This window comes from Sceloporus occidentalis, unplaced genomic scaffold (genome assembly GCF_023333645.1).
Source record: "Sceloporus occidentalis isolate IW3139 unplaced genomic scaffold, rSceOcc1.0.p SCAF_14, whole genome shotgun sequence".
NCBI lineage: Eukaryota > Metazoa > Chordata > Lepidosauria > Squamata > Phrynosomatidae > Sceloporus > Sceloporus occidentalis.
The window spans coordinates 3676425-3702947 of NW_028316994.1; the positions used below are offsets into that span (position 1 = coordinate 3676425).

The window sequence follows — 26523 nt, forward strand, 5'->3', positions numbered from 1 at the left end:
GGATGCAGCCCTTGGAGACTTGTTGGGGGGCACATGTTCCTCTAAATACATATGTTTTCTTGCATTTTCCCTAAACCAGAAGTAGCTGGAAATTTGCTTCTACTTTTGAAAGACTGCAGACAAACTCAACTTCCCTGCATCAAAGCAGAGCTTTGCACCTTACGTTACACCAAAATCATGGCTCCTGGATGCTTCCAGGAGCACCAGTTATCTTTTCTTGAACAGTAATATTGCCATTTCAGCAAAGAGTGTCTGGAAGAGCTTGAGGGCAGTACAAATAGTTGAAGGTCCCATACAGCCCATCTGTTGTCCATTTCATATCCTAAATGATAATGGTCCAAGGTGGTAAGTCATGGGGCAGAAGGAATTGGTGGAAAATTTAATAAATCTTTGCACTCCCTGTAATGGCAATTAGTACTTTCCCATAAAATCTGACTAATGGGGATTATTTTATCAGTTTATAGGATGGGGATGAGATTAATTGAAATAAATTAATTATCAGTAAGAGGTAGCTCCTTGTGTCTTCTCTGCTGTAGGGCTGAAATAGATAACAAATTCCAGGATTCCATAGTGTATGCATAGCAATAAAGTGCTATATTTGGGTTTTTGGAAGAGCCCTTGGATTTTTAACTGGGTTTGTGCTTTCCCATGCAAGCAGACCAGCCAGCAAGGTGGCGGGGGGAGTAGCTGAGGCTTTATATAATAGGCTTATGCAGTTTGCATATTATTGAGCTGTACTCGGACACGTACAGGAAGGAATAACTGGATTAAAGCCAGACGGCCTGCCAAAAATTGCTAGAGGCGCTAGACAAGGCAAATGGGATTTTATGGGAGCGGTGGCCAGCAAGCTGCTATGTCTTGGCTTTCTCTGTAAAGAGAACTGGGGATCAATAGTGTGATGAATGTTGAACTGCCCCCTTATCGTTTATGACCTCCTCTGTGGGTATTTTGGAGGGGTGAGTGAGGCTGTGAGGGATGGCACAGTGGCACAATGTGAATGAAACTGGGAGATGGGTTTTGGAGAGTTGTTTGTTGTTAACCACCCCCGAGTTGATCTTGATCTATGGCAACCCTGTGAATGAAAATACAACAGTCTAGTCATCTTGGCTTCCAGAGGGATTTCTGCCTTGGTCTGTTCTAGGACCCGTTTATTTGTCTTCTTGGCTGTCCGTGGAATTGTCAGCACTCTTCTCCAGCACCACATCTCAAATTGAATTTCTTCCTAACCACTTTCTTAACTGTCCAACTCTCACATCCATGCATGGTAATAGGGAATACAATGGCTTGACCCCATAATTATTTTTCCTCATCCTACTCCTCTGTAATCCAGGCACTGGTCCAGAATCTGTTTATGGCAGAATAAGAAAGGATATCAGCCCTGGAGCAGAACTGAACCCATATGTCTGGGAATGACCTTGGCACATCCTTGGTGCCCTTCTGGCTTCTCAGCCACTGCTGCCTATGCCATCCCCATGCCCCCTGTCAGGGCAATGAGAGGGGTGGAGAGAAGTGACTTTGCAGCAGTTTTTTATCTGCAGAGGGTCATGAGATGGAAACAAGCAGACAGTAATCCTTTGAATGAGCCAGGATAGCCAAAAAATAGTCATGAGCTCCATCTTCTAGTTCCCCCCCCCCCCCCCCCACTACAGCTCTAAGGACAATCCAGGTCCACAAATTTCTCCCTGAAACTGGCAATCAAATCCAGCTGTTCTCCGGTGCTCAACCCCACTCATCCCGAACTCCAATTCTCCTCCTACTCAGGATCCTGTTTTCCTTTTAATCCGTTTATTCCTGCCCATATGTTGTTCTCTGGAGCAGCGATTATAAAGTGGATAAGCAGCTTTTGGCAGGGTTGGATATGAGCTGTCAAACTGTTTCTCTGACCTCTGCAAGTGTCGCCAGCCCAGCCCAGTTTGTTGTGGTGCCACAAGAAAAGTCATCACACAGATCCTGAGAGAATCCTACACGAGGAAACCTTTATTGTACATTACTGCAGGGTGTTTGGGTTTGATTTCTGAGGTAGGGTTGAGAGGCATCCACAAAATTCACCAAGCTGTTTGTGGGGATGGGTGGATTGAGCTGGGATAAAGGATGTTGACCACACTGCTTGGGAAGTTACTTTCCTTGGACCTAATTCCCCAAAACCCCTCACTGCCAGCAGGGCCACAATAAGATGGGGGAGGATTCTGGGAGTTGGAGTCCAAACAGTAACTTTTCCATGCTCTCTTCTGGCAGTACAATGGTTTTTCCAATGCAAGTTATTTGCTGTCTTGTTATTTGTCCCTCCCTCCACCTTCCCATCTCTCATGTACCCACCCTTTTGCCCCATTCAGTCTCTTTTGTAAACTGAGGTCTGACTTCATCCTCCAGTTGAAATTGGGATTTGATGTTGAATTCTGTGCATGTATTTATTTTTTTGAAAGCGCAGTGTGTTATTTGGTCCTTGAAAGTAGAGAGGACTGGGTAATTCCATCAGCGTGACATCATCCTCACAAACTCTGCAAGGCAAACATCATAAAACAACATCAGTTGGTTTGGACCTGGATTAGTGATACCGTCAGAGCAGGTTTTTGTGGACAGTGTCCAAGGCACCACTCAACAGAATGAGCAGGAAAGTAAGCAAGATGCCAACTATAGCAGGGCCATCTGGCCATTTTATAAATCAAGGGGAGTGGGCGGCATTCGAAATATATGAAATAATACACTTTACCATCAAGCAGGTTGGGAGAGGACTCATAAAACTGCTATGAATTCCTGATTCTCAAATCATCTATATCCTCCACTGTCCCAGTTTGCCAGGCATGCTCCTTTTCAGCTGCTTTTAGTTTCTCCTCCCACTTTCTCCTTTGGTCCTCAAATCACTTCAGTTGCTGAAAACTGAGTTCAAAGTGCAAATGTAGCTCCACTCAACTAACTCAGCAGGGAAGAGAAGAGAGGAGGGACTATAATTTTGTTCTTCCCAGTAGGCTCAGGCAAACCAAATTACTGCATCCTCTCCTAGCTTATTTGTTCTTCCTCATTAATAATGATCTGGGCCATGCTCTGATGTTCCTTGGCCACACAAATCCCAGTTTTCATCTGTGAAATGTTGGAGGTAATGAATCACCACAATTTAGCAATACAAGTCCCTTCGCATTCATACAGCTTGCTCAGCTCTTCGGGCCTAGGACGATTCTGAGCTGGCAACCGTAACACAACATAAAGGCAGCTAAGCACAGTCTTCAGCAGTGTAATGAAAACAAGGGAAAGGTAGTGATCTTTGATGTAAACTAGAGTGTCATACCAATGTCCCTAGTTTTTATCTGCAAAATACTAGAATGCATCACAATATTATAATTAAGCTCTTCAAAGTTTTTGCTAATTCTCATATTACTAAGGATAGATAGTTTTGACAGTTTCTATTTCTCATTTCTCTCATCTTAATTTCATCCTACTTTGTTTCACGTTCAAAAAAAGTTTGCATTTTTATTTTAATTTCCCTAATATAAAGAAAACTATTGCTTCTTGTATGCACATTTTATCCAATATACCCCTTTTTGCAAGCAGTTTTCCTTATTATAATGCTGTTTTGTACATTGTCATTAGTAAAGCTATTAATTGGTACATCTTTCCCTAATATCTAGAATTCCGTATACATTTTTTTTGTTTGAAGAATGGCACTGTAAATTGTGAGAGGGATAACTGTACTGACTCTGGTCCTGATTCGGAAACTAGGCATTTGGTACATTTTTAGAGAAATGTAACCAATACAAAAATTCAACTTAATTCCTAATTTATGTTGCTAGCCTTTCAAAGTGAAAATTTAACTCCTCAGTTATCTCTTGGAGATGAAGGGGGGGGGGGGGGACTCTATTCTCTGGTCCCAATCTACAACTTCCATGTAACCAGAGCAATCTAATAACTCTCTAAACCTATTAGCAAAACCCATTTAAGCCTACATATTTTCACTCTGTGCTTCTAAATCTCCCTAGACCTTGAATGTTTTAACCCTTCACCCTATGTCCCCATAAGCCTATAATCTCTACCCCAAAACCATACATTTCCCAATCACCTCTTACCCTCAAAATCCACTGTCCCGTCTCCATTGACGTCGGCTTCCTTCACCACGTCAGCAATCTCACGTGGGGTCAAGCGCTCCCCCATCAACCGCTGCATGGCTTGATACAGCTCATCCAAGGTGATCTCCCCATCCCCATTTGTGTCAAACTGGAAAGTAAGAGCAAGGTTGTTGGGGTGAGCAAAGTTTGGAATATGACTCTTCAAAAGGACCATTATAGTTACAGCTAAAAGTCTCCCCACCTCCACATCATTAATGACCGCTATAGCAGGGACGTAGCCAGAATTTTGGGAAGGGGGGAGGTCCAGACTAAGTGGCATCATTATAATGGGGACTGAGTGCAGCAGCGCAGCGGCATGCACCATTCATTTTGTCTAACGGAAGGGGGGGTCTGGACCCCAAGGACCCACCCCCCCCGGTTATGTCCCTGGCTATAGTTACAAATCTTGGCTGACATCCTACATTACAGGTGTAGTTACAAATGTATAACTACATATTTTTTCTTGACCCAACTCCCTAAACTTACCTTAACAACTGCAGCCACACCAAGCGATGGAGGTCTGTTCCACTGGCAATCAGGGTTCTGTAGTATGATGTTTCCAGCTCCTTCCATCAGTCAGCTGCAATGTGGCAAGCAGTTGAGATAGGAGTCCTGATTCTGATTGTTGCAATGCAGCTCACTGGTGGAAGGACACTGGAAACATCAACCTGCAGCATTCCTGTCATCAACAAACAGACTTCCATTGCTCAGTGCAGCTCCTCAATGTTAAGGTAGGTTGTGATCATGGCAATAATGCCATGGTCATAAACATGAATTCCAAACAGCTATGCATGTGTAAATCTAGCCTATGAAACAAGAATGCATGAACACTAAACAGTTATCCATGTGTAAATCTACCCTACACATTTGTAAGTGCTCGTCGCGATGCCACCATACATTCCATCTCTCAGAAATAACAAAATTGTTGCTTTTAGCTACTTCTACAAATATTCATTTATTTTATTTATTTCAAGGCTTTATATCCTGCCTTCTTCCCACAATGGGATTAAAATATGAATTCTATAACATTTCTCCCAGTGCTACAAAATACCACTCCGCTTGTCATCATTCCCACACTCACAACAGAGCAGAAGGCAGAAGCATGAGCTAGCCTTTGTACCATGCAATATTTTACTATCATTCAGCCGAAACACATTGTTACCATTATAAAAGCAATTAAAAGTGACAGTTCCACTAAAAAAAAAGGAGTTAAATTATCCCTAGCTGTAATGCAACTTAATTACAACTTAGGTAATGAGAAAAGGGATCAAATACAAGTAACTAGTTATTTATAACAATTTAGTTCCAAGCTCTGAAAGTTCCAGATTCCTACTCTGTGTGGGTGCAAGTGGATGGGATTAGATGAGAAACAAAGCAGTGGGTAGGTTGGGCGTTTAAGAGGACTTAGCATCTTTTGACATGTTATCATCCTTGCTGGAATGCACAGAGAAGTTGTGATCACCTTCCAACCACATCGGCATCTTTTGTGACACTGACAAGAGTGTAGCTTTCAGAAATAAAAATAATGAGAGGGAAAGAACAATATGCAAGACTCTTCCCTAATTTCAGATGCTCTGTGGTTAGTTGTGCATATGCTGATACTGTCTGCTGAACTGAAGAATTCACACCAAGATTTGGTAATGTAACAGGTTTGTGTACCAGGAATTCTATACAGCTCTCTAGCAAGGCTCCTGATATAGGCTTGCTGCATCAGCCAAGGAAAGAGAGGGAGGAGGAAGGTTGGTTGCTGTGGCTGTTGTGAGTGCTGAGTTGATTACTTGCAACACAATCTGTACAATACAGCAGTAAAGAAAATGGTATTGTACATTCCTAAGGAACATTGGCTCTTATTTTTACTTTGGCATATCTGGAAATGAAAACAGACTAGGAGAGCCCACTTAGAGCAATCTTAGCGAGGTAAAGACAAAGGTAGTCCCTTGACATGAACGTCTAGTTGTAACTGAACGTAGGGGGTGGTGCTCATCTCTTTTACTAAGCTGAAGAGGCAGCATTGTCCGAAGATTGCTTCAGTGGTCATGTGGCCAGCATGACTACACCAAACGCTGTTACCATCCCACCAAAGTGGTACCTATTTATCTTCTTGCATTTGCATGCTTTTGAACTGCTAGGCTGGCAGAAGCTGGGACTAGTGTCAGGAGCTCAACCCATCGTGCAGCACTCAGGCCTCAAACTGCCAACCTTTCCCTCATCAGAACTGGCATCATAGTTAGTTGTAGCAAAAACAGCAAAAACAGTCTTCTAAAATGCAGCATAGCTATGCTGGACATAACATAAATCTTTTACTAGGCTAACAAAGTGAGCACAAAAATCTGTGCAAGTTTTCAAGACCACCAGGTCTCGTCATCAGGCAAAAGGTGGGAGGAAAGGGGGCAAGATGGAACGTCTTCAAATTAAAATAATGTGATCTGCATGATATATCAAGATGTTATGGAAGGAAGGGCTGAGGATAGGACTTTACTTTGGTCTAAAAACATCTGATCTAATGGATCAAACAGAGCTGAAGAGGAAAGGCTGGACATAAAGCAAGCCCAGCACCAACCCTGACATCCCCATGCAGCCACTAGTGTCCCAGTGTCATAGCAGAGTGTACCAGCATTGAAACCTGCCAAACCCTATCTCACCTCCTTAAAAGCATCCCTCATCTCCTGAAGTCCAATCATGCCCGCTGTCTCTGCCAGAAGCTTTGGTGTCATCATCTCTACAAAGTCCTCAAAATCCACACGGCCCCCAACTGTAGTGAAAAGCGTCAGGTTAATTGCTAAGAGTAAGCATTTAAAAAAACAAACCCAAGTTTCTGCAAAGTCTTCCCCTTTGGGTTCCTTAACGTTAACACTTACATTTGGCTCAGGGGTGTGACGTGATAAGTCAAGATCCCAAATACTGCAATTGCTAACGTCACTTATTCAGTTATTTTATTTATTAATGAGATTATGGCTGTCACCCATTCCATCTTATCCTCCCAAAAACCCTGTGGAGTAGAACAGGATAAGAAATTGTCCAAGGCCCCATTCACACTATGAAAATAATCCGGGATAAATCTGGAACGAATCCTTATTGTTCACACACATCTTGAATGCACTCAATGCACTTGGGGAGGAGCAAAAAAACCCACTTAACCCATGTTATTTGATACCAGAGTTTTTCCTGTGTTTTCCTGAAAGATCTGCATCAATCTGCATCTTCAGCAGTGTGAATGCTTCTGAATAAATTCTAATTGCTCTGTATGGTTCAAGGGAATGGAGCCAGTTCAATTTTATCCCGAAACAATGGCATGTGTGAACAACAAATAGCAATAGCAACAGCAAGTACATTTCTACACCGCTTATCAGTGCACTTAAGCACTCCCTAAGCAGTTTACAAAGTGTAAGCTAACTGCCCCCAACAAGCTGGGTACTCATTTTAGCAATCTTGGAAGGATGCAAGACTGAGTTGACCCTGAACCCCTGGCTGGCGTTCATGCACATTTTTAAAAATGAGAGCAGCTGGGAGTGGGGAATAATTATCAGAAGCCACACAGCAACTTTCTCCTCCTTTGCTATAACATTTGTTTGCATTTGCAGGAAAGTGATAAAATATTCTAATTTTAGAGGACCTATTTTTAGGAGAAGTTGGGAAAAATTAAACTCCCCCTCTCTTTCTGTTGCAACCCTGATAATTATCAGCCACCTCCCCCAACAATTTCAAGGATGCCTTCAAAATGAGGTCTAGTTGATACTGGAGAGACCTATATTGGCTGACACATAATCACTCATTAAGGCTTTCCAATTTGAACCTGCCTCTCTGTGAAACTAGTCCATCCCACTGGCAATTCCCTTATTGATTCCTATTACTCAAACCTCATTTTTTGCATCTGGGATGGGAAACAAGTCCCAGGCCAGTTTATCCCAAAGACATCCATGGTTCTTGCCCTTTATCCATTTAACTTCAGAAAATAAAAGAATTAAATTATACTTACAGGAAAAAGTGTGTGTGTGGGGGGGGGGGGGAGAGAATAGCTACAAAGGTCCTACTTTTCATCTAGGTGATAAGCAGAGAACTGGTATCCTTTTCCATGCACCTGAACTACAAATTGCACCATCCTAAACCAATGTCCATGCTAGCCATGGCTGATGAAAGTTTGATGCATCCAACATCTGGAGGACCACAGGTTTCCCCACCCCAAAATGCTCAGTTCTCAGACAGGAGGCACTTACGGTTCATATTGATCTGCTGCGATAGCTCTATGAGTTCCATCTCTGTTGGCATGTACCCCATCGTTCTCATGAGATTGCCCAAATCTTTACAGCTGATATATCCATCTTTGTCCTTGTCAAACTCCTCAAAAGCCTCACGGAGCTCTGATTTGGCATTAGCATTGCAGTCATTGTCATCAGGGAGGTGGTAAGTATGAAAAATAAGTAAATAATGCAAAGCGTATTAAGCAAGATGGAGGAATCTCCAATGAATGAACCTAATCTCTATCACAAAGGGTTTCTCTTGACGCTGCTTTTGTGTTCAGTGGGGGGGGGGGGGGGGGAGAAATCTGCTTGCTTCCCTGCTTCTTGCAACGATTGAAGAACGCTAGCAGGGAGCCTCATTTCCAGGGCGATTAATGAGCGCTCCAGCCCTTCACACACACAGCCTGCTTTTCCCTTTCAGCTGCTTTTGGAGGGCAATTGTACAGCGATTGCAGGCAAGTCTGAAAATCCTCAATGTCTCGAAGAGATTCACGAACCCAAAACAAAAATGGAAACAACAAACCCAATATGTATCAACGCAGCAATCTGCATCTCCTCGAGACAAAAAAAATGAGTGTGAATGCTCGCCTAGAAGGAAAAGCTTTCTAACTCTCAAATTCAGGGCATCCCTTATAGTAAGGGTTGCCTATCAGTCCTATAAGGGACACACTTTCTGGCCTTCAAATGGGGGGCATTCCTTATAATAAGGATCACCTAGAAACTATAATTTGCATATTCACACAAACACACACACACTGGCCACATACTTACCTTCGATTTCATCTGCACCAAGTTCCCGCTCCTGTAAACGAGACGCAGAGACATTCATTGCAACACATGCAAGTTGGAAGACTCCAACTCCAACCCACCCTGTAAAAATTTATCCTTTCTCCAGAGTTGGAGAAATCCAGAATTTAGAGATGTTGTAATTCCTAAGCCATCATTCTATTAGACCAACTGAATTCAACTCTTAAACAAACAAAGCCTCTCTCTTCCCTGGGGCCGGTCAAAATCATTGCATTGAACTGTCAGAAATGCAGTGATGCTCCATTTGTTGACAGCTCAATATTTAGAGGTGCAGAGAAGGACAAACTAGATCAAGCAATCACAGTGAGAGGGAAAACAAAAGGGCTATCGATCCTTAAAATCCAGCAATGCAAACCAACAGATACAGAAAGAGAAAATGTGTAGCACAGAAGGCTGGGGACAAGAAGGCCAAAACCATTCCAGCCTGCTTCCTGACCCAGCAACCCACAGACATGACTGCTGAAAGTGACCTTTCCTCAAAACTCCAAGCAAGTACAATAGAAGGTGAGTCTATGAACAAGGGAATGAAAATAACAGAGGTATCTGCTGGCTATGAGGTTCAGGACAGAGTGGGATGGACAGCATATGCTTTGGGGAGGGAAAAACAAGGGAGACTCAAGGAGCCAACCTATTCCAGAAAGCCCACTACAGGGATCCAAAAGGCATGGATCTTTCTCTGATAGACTTTGAGAGCAATCAGATCCATGTGAATTGAATTTTTCCTAGAACAAAACCACTGTTGTGAGAGAGACATGGTTTTCTGTGAGGCATCTATCACTTTTCATCACCCCACTGTGTCACTTTTCTGACTCAAAAATTTTGGAATTAAAAAAAAATCCTATTTGCCAGATGTGAAAATGGAAACAAGCCCACAGAACAAGTATCGCCTTGAATCCCTATATTGGGAGAAAGGCAGGCTATAAGATGGTGGTGGTGGTGGTGGTGGTAATGATGATGATGATATATTTTAACAACAACAACAAACTTCCAAATGGCTTCAGCACTGTAGAAAACAACACCAATGCACTGAGACTAAGCCTCTAGATATGTATCTCTGAAGAGAAGTCAGGGATTTTTCCCCTTTTACTTCCCAATTTAACACACAGCCTTCCTCTTCTTCCCACAGCCTAGACTCAGGACTTATTTCCGTAGCATCCTCGCCAGCAAACATCCTCCCTAGAGTAAAGCCTGGTTGCCACAATCCACTTTTGATTAATCTCCCTTGTGCAAAATTCTATCCTCTGTGCTTCCAAATGTCAACACTTTTGCTCTGCCCCATTGGACCATCCTCACCCCTTTGACTCCAAGATGGCCCATACCCCATGTTTCTCAGCAATGCCTTTGCGCAGGAAGATGCACGCCGGTCCAAGGGTGTTCTGCATGGCATTCAGCAATGTGTGCCCTCGTCCAGCGCCCGTGTCACCCACTGCAGTCTTTCTGATGCCTGCTTACTTTAGTAGAGAAAGAGATGGCTTTTAGGATGAAGGTGATTTATGGGGTGGGGAAGGGGGATTATCTCTCCCATTGGCTTTTGATCTCTTCCTCCATCCAGGCCTTTTTGTGCTCTTCCTGGCTGTGACATCTGCTGAATTAAACCCCTCCTCCCCCCCCCCCCCACAGATTAATTTGGGGCACATGTTAAGGACTGGCAGACAGGAGTCTTGAGTTCTCAGACTGGTGGAGGATGCTAAAGGGATCAGAGGGTTGGAATAGGAATGGAGGAGATGAATAAGCTAGAGAGGAGGGTTGTCAGCTTGTCTGGGATGGGATATGTGGGGAGTGATGTTTTGTTCTTGATGCTGGCCCTGGGACACAGCAATGAGCAGTTATAGTATAAGGTGCAAGTTTTGTTGTTGTTATTGTTGTTGTTATTGTGGGTCTTCCAGTCATTTCCATCTTATGGTGTCCGTGAGATGACTCTATCACTGGCTTTCTTAGGATCGTATCACACTAGACGAATCCCACTCAGAAACGGGATTTTAACAGTAAAAAAACCTCTGCAAATGCGGGATGTTTTTCAGATGACGCTTCTTCCAAACAGCAATAACGCAAAAATAAAGCAAACGGAAAGTGGACAAAAACGACTCTTACTTCCCGAATACTGAATTAAATTAGTTCTTTGTGTGGGTAAGCTCATGTTACCAGAAATGACCCAAATCTATTCACAAATGCAATTAATTTTTAAAAAAACTTGCTTCAGTCACCACAGAGGAATAGGGAATGAGGTCTCTGAGATAAATAATACACAATAGGTTAGAGGAAGAGAATTTCAGATAAAATATAATACAAGGATTAAATGTAAATTGCAGTGAAGACGGCAAGGAAAAAAAATGGGATCAAATTGGCTCTTATATAACAGACTAATAACAGGCAATATTAGTCATATGTAGCCATTTATAAAATGCTACATATTAATCTAATCTTAACCAGCCTTCCAGTTAAAGGTTATTATATTTTCAGTAATACAGGAGGTCAGTTTACAGGAAGAAAAATATATTCCAAGGTTGAGAGGAAGCTTGAGAAAGTTTGATCCGGGGTCAATCAATACAGCATTCAAGAAAATTCAGAAGCAAACATTAGTCTGGAAAGAAACAGAAGAAAAATATACTAGTCCCAGCCTCATAATAAGATAAAAGAAAAGAAATGAAACTCAAAAGAAGGAAGGAGGGAAAGCCTAGAAAATCTGGTTTATTCAGAACTGTGTCCAAGCTACAAAAATCTGCCTACAGGGGATGGGGACAGGAGAGCTAGAGGACTTGTTGCTTGACAGCCATTCAAAGGGACACCAGACTGCTGTAGATTAGAATGTGTGGTCCCACTCCTGTGGTGATAGCATCCACCATTTTAATTCCTCCACAAAAAACACCAACAGCAGTGCTTACTACAAAAACTAGGGCTGCATCTGAGCTGCAGAAGTAATCCAATTTAACAGCCATGGCTCAATGTTGTGGAATTCTGGGAGACATTTAGTCTTCTTTGGGGTCATTCACACTTCCTTTTTTTTTTTTTTTTTTAATGAAGAGATTCGCATCTCTGCACCAATTTAGAACCAATTCAGAATTGGTTTGGTGTTCCCACTACGTTTACCGCAGTCAGTTCTCTCTGTGCCATTTTAACTCTGTTGCCACTCACATTTGTTACCATATTGATTTAGAATGGAGGTGCCTCATTTCCGAGAATGATGCAGCAAAATCCAAATCGATTCAGTAGTGTGGTCACGCTACTGAAGATGTGGATCATTGCGGTGCTTTAAAAAAGAACCGCTAAAGGGTCCGGTGCCAAATACACCAGTTTAAGCGGGCTTTTTGGCCTCTCTCTCACACACACCCACAAACTGTGTCTAGTACAGTCAGGGGAGAGTGTGAACGTCACAGAAATAAACCGGTTCCACACTGATTTATTTCCATAGTGTGAATGGGGCCTAAGTCAGAGAGCTCTGGTACAACAACAAATTACAAATCTCAGCCTCAGAGGATGGCAACAACAATCCCCCTCTGACGTGAAGGCACACAACAACAACAGCATGTCAAGACAGAGGCACAGAGTGCTCTACCAAACAGGCAATGGTCCTGGCTTTAATTTTTAGATTTGACCCAAAACATTTGGTCCCCAAGACTTTGGAAGCTTAATCTAAACTAAGACTAAATGTTAACATACCTGTTGAAATTATGGATTTGGATGGTGCCAAATTTTGGTCATGTAGGACATGTGAGTTAGAATGGAAAGGAAGGCAGTACTAGGGAGCTAGACCTGGGACAATCAGAGTCTGACTCTCGGATCTCCAGCCATTCTGGTGTTGGTACTGTAGGAGAGAAGATGATGTGATGTGTAGGATTCAGGTGCTGGCATCTTGCGATCCCTTTTCTCCCTGAGAATCTTGGCCTTCTTTCACAGCTGCCATAGTGACCAGGTGAGTTCTTCTTCTCCATCTTTGGTTGCTAGGAGCTGGAAGAACCAGAGAGTGAGGAAGAGAGAGAGAGGCTGGTGCAGGGATGAGGGGCAGCAGGGTTTGGGGGTGTCTGGGAATATGGGACATGTAGGTGATAGGGCAAGAGATCATTTGCATAGCTGGAGGATTGCTAGGAGAGAATGAAAGATCTACATGGAGGGAAAGGGCATTGATAGGGAGAGGAACAAACAGTGGTGCTCTTAGGTAATCTTCATCTCTGGGTGTTGTGGTCAAACCTGTGTGGTACATGGTTAGATAGTTGTATGGGAATGTGTATTAGCTGACGTGTCAAAATGAGAGCATCGATTAGTTGACCTGTGTCAAAATGAGAGCATCCAAGTGTGCTTGGGTGTTCTTCTACTCATTTTGTTGAGTGGGCCCCTAGACAACTAATCTGCCCCAAAGTCCTCATCTGACACTGGGAACAAATGCCAACTACATAGAAGGGAATTGAATGTTAGGAACATAGAATCTGCCATATTTCAGGTTAGACTATTTGTCTAAGCTTAGACCTTGGCCATAATACATTACAAAAGAAGTGTGAATTGTGTAGTCCTCCAGATATGATTAGGCTGCAATTCACAGCAGCCCTAGGTGCCACCATAGGTAATGAGGAATGCTGGGAGTTACAGTCCAACAAAGGATGACATGATTCCTGACCCTGCACCAGAAAAAAAGCACTGTCTGCAACACAGAATTTTTGAAAGTAGCAAAGGAATAGCCCCTACCCCCCTTCATAATAGTAATGTCAGCCCATTATGTGGGGAGAAAAGTTTATATGTCATTGTTATTAATTAAGGGTCTTTTTATTGTATTTTGTATTAGAATATAAAAATTAATTTCAAAATAATGCAATAGTAATATTCCTCCTAAGCACTGTTTATATGTTATGAGTGGGAGGACAAGGGCGGAAGAGCAATGTATAATATTAATCCATTAGCCATTTTGCCTAATTATTCCATGTTCTGGTCAGTTTAAGTCAGTATGCCTTCTCTGATTTGTAGGATCACTCAGTGATTTCAGACAGAGCTTGGGAAAGTTAAATTTATGGAATGCAGTATACCCTGCAATGTTTCATTGATGAAAACTGAGGCAATGTGTGGCCAAGCAACATCAGGTTCTGGTCTGGATGGAAAAAGTTATTAATGTGGAAAAATACACAAACTAGGAGAGGTTACAGCAGTTTCTTTTTTTCCTGAGCCTACAGGGAAGGGCAAGATTCTGCCCTCTTCTCTTCTCTCCTCTCCTCCCTGTTGACTTGAGTGTACACTATTTTTGCACATTGAAATCGGTTTGCAACAACTGAAGTAAGTTGGGGACAAAGGAAGAAAATGGGAGAAGGAGAAAGAAGCTGGGACATTTTAATATCCTCTGGAAATGTGGGACGGCAGAGGGTTAATCAGGACTGTGGAAAGCAGATGATTATTCAGAACTGTCCCAGCCAAATTGGGATTTTTGGAGAGTGTGTTACAGTTCCTAGAATCTCACAGCTAGTTTAATCATTGGCCACATTGGATGAAGGATTCTCAGAGTTGTTAATCCATTAACTTTTCCAAGCTTTGGTTTCAAGCTCTCATCTTTCCTATCACATGCTACTGGTTAATTAGAGTTTTTAAAGGCAAATACCAAAAATGGAACTGAAGACCTTCTGCATGCAAAGCATGTACTCAGTTAAAAGCATGTATTTTGATTGTTCTCCAATGCATTGGGAAGGACTTTGGAAAATAAGAATATAGGACTATCTAAATAGGAATAAGGGATGTGGTGGCTTAGTGGTTAAGACACCAATTCTGATAATAGGAAGATTGGAAGGTTGGCAGTTTGAGGCCTGGGTGTTGCATGATGGGATGAGCTCCTGTCACCAGCCCAGCTTCTGCCAACCTAGCAGTTTGAAAGCAGGCAAATGCAAGTACAGTTGGCCCTCCTTATACACAGATTTTTTTATACACGGATTCAAGTATCCACGTTTTGAAAATATCCCAAAAAAGTATAAATTTCAAGTATCAAACCTTGATGTTTCCATTTTATATATGGGACAACATTTTGCTATGCCATTGTATTTAATGGGACTTGAGCATACACAGAGTTTGTTATTCACAGGGGTTCCTGGAACCAAACCCCAGTGAATAACAAGGGTCCACTGTAGATAGATAAGTACCACTTCTCAGTGGGAAGGTAACAGCATTCAGTGCAGTCATGCTGGCCACATGACCACCAAAGCAGTCCTTGGACAATGCTGTTCTTCCGCTTAGTAATGGAGATGAGCACCGCTCCCTATAGTTGGTTATGACTAGACATTCATGTCAAGGGACTACCTTTACCCTTTTAAATATGAATATCTGAATAAAGAAATGATCTAATAAAGGAATATCTATCTAAGGAATATAAAATAAGGGAATATTTGAAATAATCTAATAAAGGGATATCTAAATAAGAAAGAAAGAAAGAAAGAAAGAAAGAAAGAAAGAAAGAAAGATCAAATTTCACCTCTTGGCTTTTGCCCCTTCCAAAGACCCGTACCCGTAGGCCATGCAGCCCGCACGCAAGTCCCGCCTGTCTACAGCAGGTACCAGCCTGGGCGCAGAGATTACAGCTAGCCCTTCCATCTCTGGTGATCTTCGACTACTCCATACAATGTAGGTAACCAAGGTAAACAAGGCCAAAGATGAGATAATGTACCCCTGCCATTCCCCAAAACATCTACACAATCCACCTATGCTTTCCTGATCCCTAATGTGTTTCTGTTGGAAGATTTTTGCAATCTCTTTACCCCTCCTTAGACAGATAGGGATTTCCTGCATGCAAACTCCTTCTTTTTCGTTCAAACTAACCTTGTGATTTAAATCACTCTCCCTTTGGGACTAACAGACATTCTTCCTAAAGATTTTTGACTGAAGTGTTGGTCCTCCATCTTCCTCCTCTCTCAACTTTCTTTGGAAAGATGGTGAGAGAAAGATTTCTTTTCACTTGAACTGTTCACTAGGATATAGCCTTTATGTAAATATAGATTAAAGCCATTAGTAAGTTTTTGTTTGAACTTCAAGCTACTTGTGTTTGTTTTTGGAGTCAATCTCAGTTCTTAGGGAAGCATAGTTAGACAAGAGCACGTTTTTTACTACGCTGCTGATTTAAAGCTAGACCCTAACAGGCTTAGCATTGATATTTTTACTATTTAAATGTTTTTGTTTCCTTACCATAGGCTGAAGCCTTAGGAAACTTAGGCCTGTTACAGACTGCCAAAATAAAGCTGCTTTGGGTCTCTTTGGAGGTATGCTATTTAAATGATGCATGCACCCTAAGAATCCAGAAGCTGCACCAAAGCTGCACTCCAGTGCTTAGGAATGGAGTGTGACTTTGGCGCAACCTCTGGACTCTTAGGACCCATGCATCATTTAAATAGCATACCTCCAAAGAGACCCGAAGCAGCTTTATTTTGGCAGTCTGTAACAGGCCTTAAATTACCCTACAGTTTCTGACCATAATTCAAAGTGCTTTAAAGCCTTTTAAGCTTCATGTATCGGAAGAACTTCTTTTCTCCATTTGAAGCCACCAACCTATTTGTTCAACAGATGGTTTCTTTCATATCCATTGGCTGTGTGGCATAGGACATTCTTTGGATATTCAAAAAAGTAACTTTTGCAAGCTTTGCTTGTAGCAGAAACTGCAAGCAGAGATTTTAATAATCCCCCACATGGCAGGCTTTGGGGGGGGGGGCAGGCTGGGAAACTATTATTATTTTGTAGGTTTAGACATTTTGCCAGAGTTATTTGTCCAACATTTCTGCCCTTCTGTTCCTGGTAATTAGCTTCATGCTTCATTATAGTTATTTCCCCTTGCTATTTCATTGGTAGTATTATATTTTTTATAATTTGTTGCTTTGTTAATCACTCTGAAGGCCTATTTTTTTTAAGCCTCAAAGTATTACAATCACCAAGTGACTAAATGGATACTAACATTTTGATCCAACAGAGACGCTGGAGATCAGCTGCTTTGTTGCCAGTTCAACAATGATGGGACACGGGTTGCTGCAGGAATGCGGACTGGTGCCATTAAGGTCAGTTTCATGGATAGTGTTTCCTTCCTATCACACATACACAAGACAGTGTCTGTATCTTCCTTGGCCATGGTTTAGAGTTTACACTGTAGAGATGGAGTGGGCAGTTTGCCAGACCATTTTAGACCCAAGGGAAGCCTTTAAAAAACAACAACAGGAAGTGACTTCTGCTTATTTCCTAACATGGCCCAGGAAGGTCCAGTGTTGTTGTTGTTGTTGTGTACCTTCAAGTCGTTTTTGACTTATGGCAACCCTAAGGTGAACCGGGGTTTTCTTGGCAAGATTTGTTCAGAAGACGTTTGCCATTGCCTTCCCCTAAGGCTGCAAGCATGAGACTTGCCCAAGGCCACCTAGTGTCTATGGCCCTCCAGATGTTGAGTATAACTCCCATCATACCGGATCATTGACCATGCTATCTGGTGCTGAGGGAAGTTGGGATCTAACAAAAACTAGAAGGTTACAATAGTGCCCCACATCTGTGGCATACATAACTCCATGGCTTGCAATTTCCTTGATTCTGTGATATTCTCTACAGGATGATTTGCTCTGTGTGGTTCATGCTGCAGTTTGAGTGCTACACAAATTGTCAATCCCATAGATAATGCTTCCCCCAGAGACCTTGGCTGGGTAGCTTTTGACCTTTGGACAGTTTGAAACTGTACTTCATGTAATGTACAAAGGGGAGTATAGAAAAATAACCAATGTGATCTGGATGATTACCAATAGTATGGAATCATGAAGTGCTATATAGATATATTGTTTAAAAAGCCATTATGAGGGAAGGCAGGAGGAAGGGGAGCAAAATAAAAATGAATTATTATGTAAATGTTTGTAAAATGGTTAATAAAATTACACAGAGAGAGAGAGAGAGAGAGAGTCAGCTCTTCATATCTGCAACTTTGACTTTTGTGGATTTGATTATTCATCAATTTGATTCTCTAGAAATCTCTAGGTCCTCCAGTGTTATGCCAGAAGTTGAGTCATGCTGAAGGACCTAGAGATTCCTAGAGAAAACACTTATCAAGATATTTTTAGGTCTTCAAGTGCTTTTCTGTACATCTGGCAGAAGTTGATCATAGAGTTGGATTTTTTTTAAAGTGTATTTTTATTTGCAGTTTTTTCATTTTTATAGGGGTCCTGGATCCAGCGAATGTGGAGGGCCCAATGTATATAAATGAAGCTTCATGTGTCATGGCATTATCCAATGGCATTATGTCGCAGATGTTTCTATCGCTGTTTCTTGTGGTTTGCTTTCCTGATGACCTCTCTCTCCTTTGCTGAAGGTTTATTCTGTCAACGATGGATCGCTTCATCATGTTCTTGCTGACAGTGACACTGCCACCAACGGGTTACCTGTCACCTCCATGCGTTATATGCCTCGAGGCCCTGCCCACAATGGAGATGTCTTGCTTGCCACCTGTGAGTGATGCCTTTGCCAAAGTAGGCTGATCTTTGGTCTCTACACACTGCCCTCCTGTGGGGCCTGACAAATTAAACATCCTCCTAACCATTGACTAGCATCTGTTTTGCTTTTTGTTTATTCTAATCTGGAACAGAAACAAAGTCCAAATAGTGGGTTTTAAACTTTCATTTTGAAGGGTTTAAGACTGAGCTTAACATTTTAGGTTTTATTGATCAATTTAAAGGCAATCTTATCAAGGTGTGGGTCATTTTGAAAGAAACAGTGGCGAGCATTATGAAAACCAGAAGGCGACAACTTGTTTTAAAAGTAATGAATGTCTTAAGTTACTTTCATATAGCTTAGTAAATACAGTAAGTATACTAGTCATGATATTTCTACATACCTTGAACACGTCTTTGCTACTGTGTCTGTGTTTGTTGTCTGGCAGCACTCACCGTTTTCTTGGAAAGATTTATCCAGAAAAGGTTAGCCACTGCCTTCCTCTAAGGGTGATCAGATGGTACTTGCTCAAAGTCACCCAGTGGGTTTCTATAGACTTTATCACAGAGGGAAATTGGAGGGGAAATTGGGGATTTAAACTGTCATTATCCCGGGAAAATTGCACGATTGCGGGAAGATTTTCATACACACACCGCGATTAAAGAGGATGATTTGTTGTTGGTTATTGCCTGGTTATTGCTGGGATAAATCCTCTTTAATTGTGACGTCGTGTGAAAATCTTCAGTGCGATCGTGCGACTTTCACGGTATAATCACAGTTTAAACCCACACTTTTCCCTGATTTTCCCAGTGTGATAAAGTCCTATGTCTGAGTGGGCATTCAAACCGTGCTTTTCCAGAATCCTAGTCCAACATTCAAACCATTATACCACATTGACCCTATATCAGTACTTTGTTGTTGTGTGCCTTCAAGTCATTTCCAACTTATGGCAACCATATAGCAAACATATCATGCGGTTTTCTTGGCAAGCTTCTTCACAGGGGGCTTGCCATTGCCATCCTCTGATGTAGTGAGAATGTGACTTACCCAGCATCTCGCCATGGGTTTACATAACCAAGCCAGGATTCAAACCTGGTATCCAGAGTTATAGTCCAACACTCAAACCATTACACCACACTGGCTCTCAGTTGGTACTACCAGACACCTAACAGAATAGGATTGAAAGAGCCATGTTAATTGGTTTCAGCATGAAAAGATATAAAGAAACCCAGTAGCAGCTTTGAGACTAACTGGGAAAAATAAATTTCTAACATAAGATTTTATGGCCTGCAGTCCACTTGCATCTGTAGTCCACAAAAGCGAAAAATTCTTTACCCCAAGTTTTTATTTAGGCATGCTTTTTAATATATAATCATGACAGAGTGGCTTTTATAGAAGATGTGTGTTTTAGTTATGCTTTTAACTTTTGTATGTTTATATGTTAATCTTATACTGTTTTAACTAGATTACTTTAATTGTTTTTAAATTCTTATTGTAAAGTTTTAAACTGTTTTTATCTTCTGAGCCACCTCTCTTTCTAGGAGAAAGGCAGCATAAAAGTGAAATAAATAAATAAATAAATAAATAAATAAATAAAATAATGCTGTTCGACATTGGTTTAACTGCCATGGCTCATGCTTACAGAACCCTGCGATTTATAGTTTTGTGAGGCACCAGCACACTGTGGCAGAGAAGGCTAAAACTACAAATCCCAGGATCCATAAGCTGGAGCTACAGCACTTAAAGTGGTGTCAAGCTGCATTATTTCTACAGTGTAGATGCAACCTCTGTCTCAGAGTGATATTGAATGGCTGTATGTCTATTTGAGTCTTATCTATGAGGATGCATGTCGACAATGTGAGAACAAGAAAATTAGGAATGACCTCTCTTTTGTTTGTTTGTTTGTTTGCTTATAATTCATATAATTATAATTTATATAATTATAATAATGAAATCCCCAACCTTTTTTCCATCCACAGATTCTGGTGGGATGGTGAAACTGTGGCATGTCTCATCCCACACTTGTGTGCGCACCTTAATAGAGGACCGCCAGACAATGATATCCTCCTTCAACCCTTCAGGTTCCAGGTTCATTACAGGTGGAGCAGGACCTGGGATTTACATGTATGATACCCAAACCTGGAATAAAGTGGCAACTTTTCAGCCAAGGTAAGCTGGAGGGAGCAGGAGATTTGGCAGTAGTCAGGGTGTGTGTGCATGCATGCATGCATGTGCATACTAAGCATCGTAGACTGAATGTTGTAGAGGGTGTTGTAACTGGCCTTTTGTCCTTAAATTAAAAAGCCTCTTCTCCTTTCAGTGATTCTCCAAGTGTGATGGATGGGCACATGTCCCGCGTCTATGCTTTTGCCTTCTTTCCTGAAAGTGATGAACGCTTTATCTCTGGAGGATGGGATGACACTGTGCAGGTGATAGAGGGATAGCATCTGTGTCTTGGGGAGAAGGGCTAAAGTGAAGGTGGGGAACAGAACAGAATATTAAGTGGCCGAAATGACATACTGAACTGCAAAAGATGGAAGCCAAGTATCTCTAAGGTCAAGCATTTCTAAGCCCAGCAAGTGGCCCAGATGTGTTGCCAACTGAATGTGTTGCCATTCAGTTACATGGGACCAGTGCTGGCAACTCTACCATTCAGCAGGATGTAATAACATTTGCAGTTCCCCCAGCTGCTTCTCCTGACTACCGCTACCCCATGTGCTGGTCATATCCTTCCCTTGGAAGATAGGGCTATGTATGCCACACAGCCTATCATGTACCTCCTAAATTGGCCCACAGCTTTCAGATGTGGTAGAGGACTCTATCCTATTGTCAGTGTTAAAAAAATTACATTTGAGTCCACTCAAATTCTCTGCATGGAATGGACAGGCAGGCATCATGTCCTTTGCCTCAAGCAACAAATACAGTTGGCCCTCCACATCCACAGATTCTTTGTGCATAGATTCAAGCATTCACGGCTTGAAAATATTCCCCAAAAATATAAATTCTAAAAAGTAAGGCTTGATTTTGCTATTTAATATAAGGAACACCATTTTACTGTGCCGTTGTATTTAATGAGACTTGAGAATTCAAGGCGTCCTGGAACCAAACCCCATTGGATACCAAGGGCCCACTGTATATTGAGATAACCCTGTATGGGAGATTTATCATTTTCCCCCACTATATTTTCTATTTTATGGAAGTCAGTGGACATTGTCTTGTATTAGAGCTTCTCTCCAACCCTACAGCTGCTGCTGCATACTGGGATACAGTCTCTGGCTGCATCCACACTGCAGAAATCATCCAGTTTGATACCACTTTAGCTGCCATGGCTCAGTACTATAGAATTCTGGGAACTGTGGTTTAGTGTGACATGTTGCCTTATTTGTCAGAGAGCTCTGGTGCCACAACAAATGACAAATCCCAGAATTCTATAACACTGAGCCATGACAGTTAAAGTGGAATCAAACTGGACGATTTCTGCAATGCAGCTGCAGCTTTAGTTTGGGTGGGTAGGAGCCGTGCCCATTTTTGAGTCTGTATCCCAGAATTATTAGTTTTGCAGAAAACCAGTAATTTTTCTGAGTATTATCTCTAAAATTAGGAAGGCTTTCCTCCTTTGATATGGGCTAGGAGAGGGAGGTGCCTATTGAAGGGTAGGGCCCCATCTAACCTTGCTTCTCTGGCTTTTGTCCCCCCAGTTCTGGAGCACACAATCATCACAATCGCTACGGTATGCCTGCACATCCTCCTCCCCATACTTCCCAACTTCTCCCGCCACTCTTCTCTCAGCTTCCCCACCCTTCTTCCTGTTTCTTGCTCTTCTCAGCCTTAATGATTCTCCCACTCTCTTCTTCCTTCTTTTGTGCCCTTCCCTCCTTCCCACCCTTGCTTGGCCCTTCTCACAGGCACATCTCTGGGCCCCACATTTGTGGTGATGCTATCTCCATAGACAAAACTGGAACACAGATTCTGACAGGTTCCTGGAGGCGTAATAACACCTTGCAGGTGAGAACTGATTAAAGGAACCCCAGGACCTCCAGGGGGTGGATTTCAGGGGTATTTTGCAGGATAAAAAAAGGAAAGATTAAATGGGCACTAGCCCTTTTCATATTAGTATTATTATTGTTGCTAATATAGTATGGGATGTGGTGGCTCAAGTGGTTAAGATGCTGACAATGAAGATTTTCAGACCAGGGCTTACCGTGAGGTAAGCACTGGTAAATCACTGCCAAAACGTTTAGGAAGTGCGTGTATGTGAAAGCCAGATGCACTTCCAAAACATCAAGGAATCATCGGCTCCCCTCCAGCATCCCTGAATTGTTAGGGGAGCAACTTTGCAATCATAGGAAATGGCTGCTCCCTGAACAATTCAGGGACGCTGCAGAGGAGCCAACAATTCCCTGGCGTTTAGGAAGTGCATCCGGCTTTCACACACATACACACTTCCTAAACATTTTAGCAGCGATTTACCAGCACTTAAGCACTGGTCTGAAAATCTAGTCTGTTGATTGCAAGACTGGCAGGTTGGCAGTTTGAGGCCCAGGTGCTGCATGATGGGCTGAGCTCCCATCACTAGTCCCAGCTTCTGCCAACCTAGCAGTTTGAAAGCATGCAAATACAAGTAGATAAATAAGTACCACTCCGGTGGGAAGGTAATCAGTGTTCTGTGCAATCATGCTGGCCACATGATCACAGAGTAGTCTCTGACAATGCTGGCTCTTTGGCTTAGTAACAGAGATGAGCACCGCCCCCTATGGTCTGACATGACTCAATAACCTTGCCAACAGGGAATACCTTTACCTTGAGGAGTAGTAGTAGTAATATATTGCCTTTCCCCAAAGCTGAGACTCAAAGCTCAGTTGGGGTACTGAGTTAGAAGAATGGAAGGTCAGGCATTCCTTTTCCCTGTCTTCAGTGCAGCTGCTTCAGACTGCTAATTATTAAAATGGGGATTATGTGATATATGTTGTTTAAAAAAAATTAAGACAGTAAATTTGTGTGTATATACACACATGCATACAGTACATAATTTTTTACAGTCCCTGAAACAGCAATACAATAACACAAATTCTTCTCTGATCCTAGATCTGGGAGGCTGAAACTGGTGCCAAGATCATGGACATCCCAGAAGACTTCCGGGGTCACTCACAGGTTCCCTTTCCAACCAAACTCCCAAGCCTGTCCATTGAATTAACTGACCTCTCCTCTCACAAAGAAATGTAGTCACAAAATGTACTGGACTGTCTTCTCTCAAGTTGGCAAGTTTCAGATGTACTGGACTACATGTCCCATCATCCTCAGCTGTTTTTTGCATTGCTCTGCTGCCTGATGATGAGGGGAGTTGCAGTCCAGTGTATCTGGAGGAAAACAGATTGAGAAAGGCTGTACATTTCCCTGTTCTTTTCACCTTATTGCTCAGCATTGCAACTTAATCCACGTTTCAGTGGAAGTACGGTAATCCTACCTTTTGTTGCTATTTGATTTCTCCTTCTCCCTCTCCCTTTCTCCATCTAGTTTGGCTCACTTATTTTCTGCCTTAGATGTATGCTGGACACAATGGGAGAAGTGGTTTCTTTTTGATTCCATCCAATTCACATGATCCTTCTCTTTCCCCTTCCCCAGATTTATACCTGTCACTTCCTCGGCCTTGACCATATTATAGCTGGTGGGAGTCGGAACAATTTATGCCGGCTCATTGACAGGAGGATACTCATGGTATGGTTTTATTTCTTTCAGATAGCTGGCTGTCATAAGGGGTGGATGGGATAAATCGGAGTGGTACAATAGACTTATACACACTTGTACAATAGTTGCATTGGGACTAAAATCCTGGATTCAATCCCCTTGCATTTCCAGAAGAAAGAATTTGACAAAGCATAGAACAGGAGACTGTTTCCCTGAGAAGACAGTACAAGCACAGAATCTGGGTCGCATTCAGGGAGGCCATTACAGCAAATTTAAGGTGTGATAAGTAATCACATAATTGCACGAATTTTCTAATTGACCTCGCTATCTTCTCTTTTGAAATTGAGAGCCTCCTGTTTGATAAACTCCAGGGTTGCCGTAAGTCGGAAATGACTTGAAGGCAAACAACAATCTCCGCATGGAATGCAGTGCCATTGCTCTTTGAACCAGGCAATGTTTTAGGCCAACTACTGGATTAGATGTGCTAACAGCCATATAAAACAGATTAATCAGTGCTGTACATTTTGGGACATTCTTATCAAAAGATCAACTGAAAACAAAATGAGATTGAGGAAAAAATTGGGTACTCAAAACCTCCTACCTTTTCTAATACATTCTTCTCTCTCTTTCCTGCCAGAGTACAGGGGTACTGAATGAGCTGCCTGGAGGAGTCTATAGTACCCACATCAGCTCCCGTGGGGTCTTAGCAGCCACTTCCTTGAACAACTTGTATCTTGCACAGACTCCTGTACGGCCTTGAACCCTCCCTTAAAGGGGGACTCTTGTTACCACTAGGAGAGATGCCACTACCTCCTCTCATCATTCTCTGCTTCTGCGTGGACAAACAGAATCATGGTCTGCCGCTACGGACTTGTTGTTGATCATGGACAATCCCAGCATGCTCTTTTTACATTCACATCTCCTCATCATGTTTTCCTATCTGCAATGCAAGCCACTGTACCTTCCAATCATGGTTTCCTCATGCCTACCACAGCCTTCTCGTCTTCCATGATCATCGCTATCATCAGACTTTAATGACTTGTTGCTGTATTCTTCTTGACTGATGCTGTCATCCAGTATGTGATAAGCAGATTGGGTCTTTTCTCAGAAGCCTCTGGGGTTTGAAACATCTCCCATAACCCTCTCCTGTAGCAAATCATGAGGATGTAAGTAAGAGGCCAAGTACGTCACACTCTAGGCCAGAATTGCTTTTTAATCAAATGTTTTGAAGGATAGCCCTGGTTATCCTGCTCAGGGGCTAAGGTAACTCTCTCTCTCTCTCTCTCTCTCTCTCTCTCTCTCTCGCTCACTCCCTCTTCCCACATCCCAGCTTGGCTGCCCTAAAACACTGCCTTGGTGCCAAATTAAACCATCTTAGCTGGGCCTTTCTGTGTGTCCAGGACTCCTGGATTCTTTGGGAGAGGAATGGGATCTGCCCACATAGGAGTGGAGCAGGTGGGAGTTATGGGTGCTTCCAGAGGAGGTCTTCTTCTAGCTCTAACAATTAGAAAGCACTCTGCAGCTATTTTGTTCTTTCTTCTTAATGGATTTTCTGCACTAAGAAGAACAATCAAAGAAACAGCTGGAAAAAATGGTCATTTTGACACCCTGTAAATTGTTGTGAATGAGGTGGGGTAAGATAAAAACCTCAACTGGAAGCACCTTGTGACTCTTGCATTTTCTGAAAAGGTGAAGGTTTAGTCCCCCAAACTATTTTTGGCCCCACTAAAAGGGTTAAGCCAGTGATGGCGAACCTATGGCACGCGTGCCAGAGGTGGCACTCAGAGCCCTGTCTGTGGGCACACATGCTGTAGCCCTAGCACAAAGTTTTCCAGAGTTTCTTACTAGAAAGCCAGAGGGACATGGCACTTTGCAATAAATAAGTGGGATCTGGGCTGGAGTTTGGCCACTCGGTCTGTAAAAGGTTCACCATCACTGGGCTAAGCCATGGAATAAGTGATACAATAAAAAAGAAGAGTGCTTTTGGGCATGTTCAGAGTGCATTTCCCTTACCACTGAGAAATCACAGCACTCTTCCACACCGTAAGGATGGGCTTAATGGAGAAATCTATCAGGGGAAAGGGGGTAGTCCCTCAGGAGATCTTATAGCACCTAAAGGTTCCCTCCCACAGCCCACAATAGAGAGGAAGAGTTGTAAACCTTGCTTAGATTTAGTCTGGAAAAGACATTCTGCAGCATGTTGCAAGCCAGCCTCTCAGCACACCCCCAGCCACCCACGAGCCCCACGTTTGGGTGTGCAAATCTAAAACACTAGATAAGGGAGAGAAGTT

The 26523-nt window shown here is 42.4% G+C and overlaps 2 protein-coding genes across 4 annotated transcripts; one reads left to right on the top strand and one right to left on the bottom strand.

Moving 5' to 3' along the window:
• Positions 1–1937: 1937 nt before the first annotated feature.
• Positions 1938–10641, bottom strand: LOC149303585 (calcium-binding protein 5). Its single transcript, XM_089481312.1, has 6 exons — positions 10462–10641; positions 9107–9137; positions 8312–8455; positions 6740–6849; positions 4059–4206; positions 1938–2498 (listed from the first exon to the last, which is right to left on the bottom strand). Exons 1-6 carry the CDS (start codon positions 10522–10524, stop codon positions 2473–2475), a joined length of 522 nt encoding a protein of 173 aa, XP_089337438.1. The 5' UTR covers positions 10525–10641; the 3' UTR covers positions 1938–2472.
• LOC149303586 (WD repeat-containing protein 18-like) lies at positions 9533–24994 on the top strand. Of its 3 annotated transcripts, none has more exons than XM_089481309.1 (11): positions 9533–9646; positions 15604–15727; positions 17061–17145; positions 18429–18564; positions 20527–20716; positions 20868–20976; positions 22246–22277; positions 22453–22552; positions 23633–23698; positions 24170–24262; positions 24870–24994. In XM_089481309.1, exons 2-11 carry the CDS (start codon positions 15621–15623, stop codon positions 24990–24992), a joined length of 1041 nt encoding a protein of 346 aa, XP_089337435.1. In that variant the 5' UTR covers positions 9533–9646; positions 15604–15620; the 3' UTR covers positions 24993–24994. The 3 variants fall into 3 exon arrangements, 2 of the variants coding, with proteins under 2 accessions (XP_089337435.1, XP_089337436.1); XM_089481310.1 differs by lacking the exon at positions 9533–9646 and adding an exon at positions 13032–13052; XR_016272027.1 differs by lacking the exon at positions 24870–24994 and having other exon boundaries at positions 23633–24001; positions 24170–24257.
• Positions 24995–26523: the final 1529 nt, after the last annotated feature.

Coding starts and splice junctions, on each gene's coding strand:
- LOC149303585 (XM_089481312.1), bottom strand. CDS start 10,524: ATGCAGAACACCCTTGGACCGGCGTGCATCTTCCTGCGCAAAGGCATT. Junction 4,207..6,739: donor TGAGGGATGCTTTTAAGGAG/GTGAGATAGGGT, acceptor CTTACTTTCCAG/TTTGACACAAATGGGGATGG. Junction 2,499..4,058: donor CGGGACAGTGGATTTTGAGG/GTAAGAGGTGAT, acceptor TTTGCCTTGCAG/AGTTTGTGAGGATGATGTCA.
- LOC149303586 (XM_089481309.1), top strand. CDS start 15,621: ATGCAGCCCGCACGCAAGTCCCGCCTGTCTACAGCAGGTACCAGCCTG. Junction 17,146..18,428: donor TGCGGACTGGTGCCATTAAG/GTCAGTTTCATG, acceptor CCTTTGCTGAAG/GTTTATTCTGTCAACGATGG. Junction 20,977..22,245: donor GATGGGATGACACTGTGCAG/GTGATAGAGGGA, acceptor TTGTCCCCCCAG/TTCTGGAGCACACAATCATC.